The sequence below is a fragment of the Chaetura pelagica genome, unplaced genomic scaffold (genome assembly GCF_000747805.2).
Source record: "Chaetura pelagica isolate M959 unplaced genomic scaffold, ChaPel_1.0 scaffold237, whole genome shotgun sequence".
Lineage (NCBI taxonomy): Eukaryota > Metazoa > Chordata > Aves > Apodiformes > Apodidae > Chaetura > Chaetura pelagica.
The window spans coordinates 1,085,192-1,093,878 of record NW_009953933.1 but is presented as its reverse complement, the minus strand read 5'-3'; the positions used below and the strand labels follow the sequence as shown (position 1 = coordinate 1,093,878).

Here is an 8,687-nt window from a genome sequence, read left to right as displayed (position 1 = left end):
GAATAAGTCTAGCTTAAACCTAAGTCTGTTTAACAGCCAGCACAGGATTAATGTAAAACTAACCCCCAACATCATTTGTGCTGAAATACTCACTTTTATAATATTTTTACAAGAATTTATTTCTCTTCTTCTGTTGGCAGAAATGGCTACAAGTTTTTGTACTGCTCAGCACGAGCCATTGGGATGGCAGACATGACCAGGGGCTACTTGCACTGGGTGAACGAGCGGGGCACGGTGCTGCCGCAGGGGCCGGTGCTGCTGAGCCCCAGCAGCTTGTTCTCAGCTTTCCACAGGTACTGCAGCTGCACGGGGGGCAGAGAGACCCTTGGGGGCTGCTGGGGGCTGAGGGATCAGCTTCGTACATGGCAGTGGTTGAAATGGGTCCTCGTGGTTTTTTCTTACCTACCGGTGCAAAACTTGGTGAGGCAGAAGTTTTGTTAGACCCAGATGGTCCTGTTGCCTGGTTTGCCTGGTGGGCAGGGCTCACCATGGAGCTGTGCTCACTGGTTGCCAGTGGCTACTGCCTGCTGACTTCATCTGTTTCACTGTTCATGTTAAGTCGTGGGAAAAACCTGGACATTTTAACAGCAATCAGTCTTGTCTTGACTGGGAAGGTGTTCCTATTGGCATAAATATTTGTGTGTGAAGGAATATTGTTGGTGGGTCATGAAGAAATGTACGTGCAAACGAAAGGAACTCCTTACACTTCTGACCACACTGAGTGACTCTGTGTGGACCATGTTCTTTTCTCAGCACTGAACTGTAAGAAGTGAATAATAACAGCACAGATGATGAATATTGTGCCTTCTGCCTAACTCAGTGAGGCATGTCAGGTGATTGCTGGAAATATTTTAAGCTGTTAAAAGCTGCTGTGACAGGATATATTTCATTAGAATTTTTAATGGCAAGTTGTTCAGACTCTCTCCTGGTAGAGTGACATGCTACAGGCCTTACCAGCCAGGTTCTAAATGCAAGGGACCAGGGAGGTATCACAGTGCACTGCTCAGATTGGTTAAGTAAGAGATGCAGTGAAAGGGTAGCTACTGTTACCTCACCTCTAGAAATACATTTAAACTGATGCTCTTTTGTTTGTATCTTGTTTAGATAAAAGAATGCTCATCTTTCAGTGTGCACTGTTGTGACTGCAGGGATGTGTGGCAAATGAATGACTTCATTGTCAACCATAGATTTAATTAATGTGGGTTTGAGGGCTCTGAGATGATGTGTATGTGAGGCTGAGGTTTTATTCCTCTTTTGCATTGTTCTCCAACTTTGATTTACACATGGGGCTGCTGTCCCAGAGGGCTGTAGTACTCCTGTGAGTACTGCTCACATCTTCTTTGACATATGTGTTGGTGCTAGGATGTGGGATTGTGAGCTTCTCGAGTGCCTTATGTCATCCTGGCATCTTCCTGTGTTATGGGAACTCCAGACTCTGCCACCTGTTCAGTCTCATTGCCAAGAGAAGCTGTTCTGAAAGGGCTTTTGCCCAGAAATGAAATAACTCCTCTGTTCATTAACAAATTACGTCTTTAAGGAGCAACCAGAGAGAAATAGATGCCTTTATTCCTTAACTGTTACTAATTAGCAGTGTTGGAGGACCCCGAGTGCAAAAGTACCCTAACAGGCTGAGGTGCTTCTAAAACAGAGTGATTGCAGTACTTTAAACAACAACAGTAATAAAAAGCTATAGCCAGTGAAGGCTCATGTAATCTGTGAATCATTCTGTCATTTTCAGGAAGCAGTTTACTTGAAGACAATTTATGGCTCCTAAGGCTTTATTTAGCATCCACTCCCTGCAATCACCCATCTTTGCTCTGTTGCCATCTTTTACAATGTAGGTTTCAGTAGAAGTTCCCTTCTTTCTGAGGATTTGTTTCCTGGACCCATGATGTAAGCTTGGGAATGCTGTTTTGCCTTCTTGGCACTGTGATTTCTAAATGAAGGTGGATTGGAGAAGGGTGGTGGCTCTGTAGGGGTATCCAGCTAGGTGAAAACATTGAATGAAGAAAGTAAAATGGTTTGTCTTGTGTTTCATGTGTACTTATTCAGCCTCCCTTTTTTATCATTTCAGGGAGGTGATAGAAAAGAAACCAGAAAAATTTAAAGTTCAGTGTTTGACAGACATCAAAAATTTGTTTTATCCTAACACAGAACCCTTTTATGCTGCTTTTGGAAACAGACCTGCTGTAAGTAATGGCTGAATTTATTTCTGTTGCAGAGAACAAACAGGTTGCTGTTATTTCATGGTTCTATTACATTAGAACTTAGGAGCTTTACATAGGAGTTAAGAATATTTTATTAAGCCCTGAACAAAGGAAAAGATGAAGGTTCTTCCTCAAAGATCTCACAGTGTAGGATGCAGAGATGGAAGAGCTGCAAAGTAACTACAGTCTGTCTGCATAAATTGGCAGTTCAGCTGTAAAACACTGATCTCATTTTAATCCACACAAATACAGTGTCAGTGAGACACCTGTGGACAGACAGAAAATCTTTCAGATTAACATTGCTGGGACTTACACTTCAGACTCTTAAATACACTCAGAAGGACTTGGATGTCTCACTGAAATCAAAAGGTTCTACTTTGCATGGCAAGTGACATTCTGTTTGAGATGGAGAGGGGAAGGCAGATCAGTCACCCCTTTGAAGGCTGTGTAGTTTGGGCTAGAGGCTTTTCTTACTCCTGTTCCAGCCCAAGGAGCACTTCTGTGCATCCAGAGAAGGCAACAGTCTGGGGGCAGGGCAGAGCCAGGGACCCTGGTGTGTGATTATCCCTGATTTCAGGTTGTTAGTGTGATCCAGGGGAGTGTTGTGACACTGGCAGCCAGCAGCCTTCCCGGTGATTGCTGTGGTAGCTGCGGGTGTGGACTCCACCCTGTGGGCATTTGATGTAGCCATACTGGGTGGGGGCTGTGTGTGTGGAGGTGTGTTGGAGTTTTTTGTGTTTGGTTTTGTTTTGTTTTGCTTTGTTTTGTTGTTGTAGGGTTTGGGTTTTTTTGAAGGAAGGAGTATAAAGAATTTAATAATACTGACAGTGTCAAGAGACCTTCAGGTGTGAGCAGGAGCACCCACAGTGTTCAGGGTGGTGGTGCAGGTATCACTGCAGGTGCCAAAAGCAGGACACAGGCTGGCTTTCACCCGAGGTGTTCCACTTTCAGAAGGAGACAGATAGAAAATCTGCTTCTTAGACATGTGCAGTTTCACTGGGCATCTAAGTTTAGACGCTAGCCAAGTTAGATGAGCTCCTTGTTTGTGCCCAGGAGCCCACAGAGCTCCTGTGGGAACTGCTGTGTGGTCTGGTAACCTGTAATAGGACTGGTGGGACACCCCTGTGGTGTTCAGGGACCCCTAGTGTGCAGGCTGGGGGCATCCACCCTGCTCTGAGAGCTACACCTACTTCATTGTTTGTATGCCCAAGTCCTGGCTGTGCAATCTGACCTTAAGAGGATGAGCCTTGACTCTTCATATCTCCTAGTATGATTAGCCAGAGTTACCTCCAGTTGGTGTCTTTAGTTGGTGGAGAGAAATGGGAATTGAGGTGCTGGGTGACCACCTTTCTCCACTGACTCCACATGAGCTAAAGGCTTCTCACTGCATCACCTAAGGACCACGGAGCTCAGCCACAACTGCCCAGCCCTGTGGGAGCTGGAACATGTTCACTGGCAGAAACAGGGATATTTGGGGGAAATGATCAGTATAAAGGTGGGCACTGGCCAGTGCCAGTGGGAGTGTGAGCATTCAGGGACTGGGCAGGTTAGATGTGTTGGGCAGAGGTGCCTGGCCAGGTGTTTTGGCAGGGAAACCATGGATGTTGTAAACATATTTGAAGGGATTCAGCATGCCTGTCTGCTGGGATTGTTCCTCCTTTGGCTCATATCTTTGTTAGAGTGGCTGGTATTTCTGAGCAACAACTTCCTCAGCTTCATCTTTCAGCAAGTTACATTTTCAAAAGCATGTCAGAGAGGACAGGAGGTCCTTACAGTGCAATTACTAATTAGGTTGTTACATCATACACAACTTACTTTCCATGATTAAGGTGTCTTCAGACACATGGCTCTCAAATATCTTCTTAAACACTTTGGTGGTTTTGTGTTATGGATGATACCTACCTCTAGTTCCATTTTTTTGAACTGCAGGGAAATAAAATCAGTATTTTCAACAGTAAGTTAATGTTAAAAGAATCACTGGTAGCTCCGGTGTCACTGCTGGAGTGTGAACTGCAGGGAAATAAAATCAGTATTTTCAGCAGTAAGTTAATGTTGTTAAAGGAATCACTGGTAGCTCCTGTGTCACTGCTGGAGTTCAGTCTTCAGGGGTGGGAGGTGCCCGTGGGGGTGTGAAGTTACGGTCCTTGCTTCCTCAGCTTCATGTGCTGCTTGTTTGGGTTTGGTTTTCTGCTCTGCTTTTTATCCCAGAGTGAGCTCAGTGAAATGTCAGTGCCCAGGGATGTCACAGGTGTAGACTGTGTGGACTGCCAGGGTGCTGAGTTCCTGAAGTGACTGCTTGTTCACTTCTATTCAGTAACTTCATTGTTTCGGAACAATCTTTACAAGATAGACATTAGAACAATCTTTTTATCTTCATTGACATTCCAGTCTTTTACCAGCTCAGCTTTTACAAACACGATTTATGTTAGTAAGATGGAAGCTTGTTTTTCCTCTGATCTTCTGGGAGCTTTTGTCAAGCTTTTTCTCCAGAACAGATCAAAACTTACTCATTGCTTTCCTTAACCATTTGAGTTTCTTTCCTTCTCTGAAGGAAACATGAAGTGCCAATGCTTTTACACCAAATAGCATTGGTTTTTTGTTTAGTGTTGGTTTTGTGCCAAGGGAAGCCGCTGCAAAAATGAGCATGATTTTGATCAATAGTTGAAACTGAAGTGGCAAACTCCTTCCTTGGCTGCAGGTTTTCTGTGCCTTGAGCTTTTAGCTGCCTGACCTGGTTTCTAACATGATGGAGAAGTTTAGCTGCACAGTAACTGGGTACATTTGGTACCAATACTGTGCACGTCTCTCCTTCTGTGTAATATATTCCAGCAAGAATAAACATTATTGTGCAAAGGCAGAATCATGATATTCTTTTTTCTTTGTTTCTCTCTTCTTTTTAGGATGTTTATTCATACAAACAGGTGGGAGTATCTTTAAACAGGATATTTACAGTTAACCCCAAAGGAGAACTTATCCAAGAACATGCAAAGACAAACATCTCATCGTAAGTCACCTCTTACCCCCAACACCTTACACACTAAGTTATTTTGCTGTTCTAATTTGATTTAAGTTGCCCAGAGATTTGATTATATTAATGAAAGGTTCCTTAGAACATCTCAAACCAAACATAACTAATTTAGAATAAAATGCAGACTTTACACTTTCCTTCAGTTCAACTGACAAAAATAAATTGTTTAATATATTCCACCCACTTTAATTGTGTAAAGGAGTTATCAGTGTACAATTTAGTCTGCATAAAAATGAGACTGGGTACTTCCCCAAGGTCATCTGCCTTTTCATGGTCATTTCAATATTTTCTATTGCTGGAGCTCCTCTCTAGAAGAGTCAGAAACAATCTGAAGTGAAGGCTGAAGCTTTCAGCAGGGTGCTTAGGCACGGTGGCATCTCTCACTGAATGGAAATGGCCTTTGGTAATGTTCAGAGTGTCCTTAATTGAAGGGGAGCCTATGGGTATAAAATACAAATCATCAGTTGAGCAGGAAGGTGCTTGAGCCAAGCTGGACAGAAATGGGACCCAAAATATGGGACTTGACTATTTTAGCAGGTGATTGGGCAGAAGATGGCATGTGTTCCTTTCTGGGTAAGTATCATAGGTCAGCATGAATGGATTTCTTATCTGAACCCTCTGGAACGAAAACCAAGTTCAGTTTTATTCATCTAAGGAGGGTGGTTTGTCCTTGTCCATGTAGCCATGCCTTAGTGGTTGGAGAGTTGCACACATTACAAGCCAGAAGATTAGAAATGGTTCAGCATTCTTTGTATTTGTTTTCCAGCTATGTCTAGAAATGGTTCAGCATTCTTTGTATTTGTTTGTTTTCCAGCTATGTGAGACTGTGTGAAGTAGTAGATCACATTTTTCCTTTGCTGAAAAGAAGCCATTCTTCAGACTTCCCTTGTTCTGACACCTACAGTCAGTTCACCTACTGGAGAGAACCTCTACCACCTTTTGAAACTCAGGATGAAAATCCACCCTCATCTTAGCAGTTGGCCTCAGCTCAAGGAATGAGTTAGCTTGTATCCAAAGGACACCACTTGGCTTGTGCTGGTGACAGCTGGAACCTGTGATGTTGTGAGCATTGTGTTCTTTTGCTGTGAGCAAGTGTAGAAGTGCTTTGTCACACTTGGTTATGTTTCCAGCTGACAAGGTGTCTGACAAGGAATAGGAGTCATGTTTCTGGCTCTTCACCCAGCTCTTCAAATTGTGCCATACACGTCCATTGTTTAAGGTCAAATAAAAGTGAAGTGGTGTTGGAATTGCAGTTAAAGATGCTCTGAGGTGATAGAGTGGTTCTGTATCTTTTCTGCGCCACTGGAGTCATCTTTCATCTCATCAGAACCCACTGCAAGGCAGGGAGCTGCAGATGCTCACCATTCCTGACACTGTCTGGTGACACAGACAAGGATTGCAGCCCACAGGTCAAAATCCTCTTCTGAAGAAGCAAGTGATTCTTCCTCTTTCCCCTTGCTTGAGCAACAGCTTTGTTTAAGAGTTAATTAGGGTCTAGACCCTCAGGTGTTGTAAAGTGTAGTGTAGCTACCAAGCCGGCTCAGCTGTGTTGATGTATTCCAGCCTATTGTTTTGATATGGTTACACCTTTCTGAGGACATAAATGTTGTGTAATCTAAATAGAAAGCAAATGAAGTAAGATGGCCAGATTCTGGCAGTGTTCCTCAGTTTAAAAAGTACCATGATTCCAGAACAGCTGATTTGGCCGAAGGTCAGTGTGCAAGTGGAAGGTACTACTGTGTGTAGTGCCCCTCATCCTGGAGCCAGAGATACTCAGAAAAGACATCTTACCTACAGCAAGTGCTGACTTTCAAGATCCTTACTGAGCCAAGAACACTGATGATCCTGTAAAAATGGAGTATTTTTGTTTGAAACATTATTTTGGCTACAATGTGAACTCTGATGCTGGTGAATGAGACATCTCAGGTTTTTACTGTATGGATTTATTTTGGTTTTGTATCATAAAGAGTGGATACTTCTAGTGCAATTTACTCTCCTCCAAGATAATGAAATCTCTCCTTTGTAACATTTCCCCCCCCCTCCCTTATTTGTCCAGACCCAAGCTGTAGATACATTTTTGCTACCTGCTTTTGACAGCCTTAAGACCTACCTGTGTGTGCTAACAGCAATAACTGCAGATCAGCTGGTAGTGCTCCCCACCTGGGCTGCCTTGACACACTGCAGCACTGGCAGGGCAGACATCAGCTGGCCAGATGCCAAACCATTCTTAAATTTGCTTGTAGCTAGGAAAGAAACTTTATTTGCCTTTAAAAATATATTGAAAGGTCTAATTGTTCTCTGAAACCCTGCAGATGGCACCGTGGGGTTCCACCTGTGCTGTGTTTGGTGGTGGCTGAAGCAGCAGCTCACAAGCTGTGATCTCTGAGGCTCTGGTACATGTTTTGCAGCTGCTTTGTAGTGTTTTGGGATAAGAGTTTAATAACAGGATGTCAGAGTGGGCCAGAAGAAATTTTAAGATGTGATTGTGGTCAGTTGGCACCCGAAAGTTTGGAAGCAGCTGCTGTGTGTCCCGGTGGTTCTGCATCCCGTGGCAGCACAGGCAGGAGGGGGTTGCAGCCTTTTATGGGATGGCAGGGGCCAGTTTCTGGTTTCCCTGTGCCTTCAGTAGCCACGGATGTGAGTGCAATCCTTTATGGAGCTGCAGTGGGGAGCCCTTCCTTTTCACATGAACAAAGCAAGGTGCTGCCCACCGAGGAGATACCAGGGCCAGATAAAAACCAAAGAGGAAGAAATGCATGTTTAGCAACCCAGACTGATGATGCTCTTTTGAAAGTTTAAAGCAAATGCAAATATGTTTTTACCTAAAGCTGGAAGAAATGTGATCTGGATTTTGTGGAAGACAATCACTGGGGATTGCAGGTTGCCAAACAGAGATGGTTGCATCTCTAAATAAAGCCACACTTTATTTAATACTTGTCATTAATGATTGAATAAATGGATGAATATACTAACTGCTTCCTGTCTTAATTCAGTTTTGGTAAAGGCCTATTTCAAGCCACATATTATGCAAAATAAAACACCCCAACCCCTCTCCCCAGTAGGAGGCTGTCAGTTTTGTGGCTTTTATCCTCAGCAGTAGTTAAGATCTGTTTTCCTAGGGAATTACACGAGGTGTGTTCCAGCAGGACAGTCCCTGCCAGTTCTCCACAATTAAAGCCTGCAGTACATTTATTTATAACCTAATACAACAGGAACCCAGGGCTGTTTGTTCCCATTGGTATTTCAAGTGTCGGAGTGAAGGAGAGGTTTGAATCCTGCCGGGTGAGAGGGAGCAGTGCAGCCGTGGGGCAGGAGCCCCGAGAGGCACTGCAGTCCCTGTCCCAGAGGGTCCCAAGCCTGTCCCCACAGGCTGGTGGCTGATTTCATCTGGGCTTGGCCCAGCTGCTTCCAGCGTGAAGTTGGGCTGCATCACCTCCAGGGGTCCCTTCTGA

General features: G+C 44.0%; 1 protein-coding gene across 2 annotated transcripts in view; it reads left to right on the top strand.

Annotated features, from left to right (window-relative positions):
* Positions 1–6,209, top strand: part of LPIN1 (lipin 1) — a 64,165-nt gene extending 57,956 nt beyond the window's left edge. For both annotated transcript variants that reach the window (XM_010001709.1, XM_010001710.1), the window contains 4 exons: positions 141–293; positions 2,075–2,189; positions 5,108–5,211; positions 6,050–6,209. In XM_010001709.1, the coding sequence (XP_010000011.1) occupies positions 141–293; positions 2,075–2,189; positions 5,108–5,211; positions 6,050–6,209 (532 nt within the window). The remainder of the gene's footprint in view (positions 1–140; positions 294–2,074; positions 2,190–5,107; positions 5,212–6,049) is intronic.
* Positions 6,210–8,687: the final 2,478 nt, after the last annotated feature.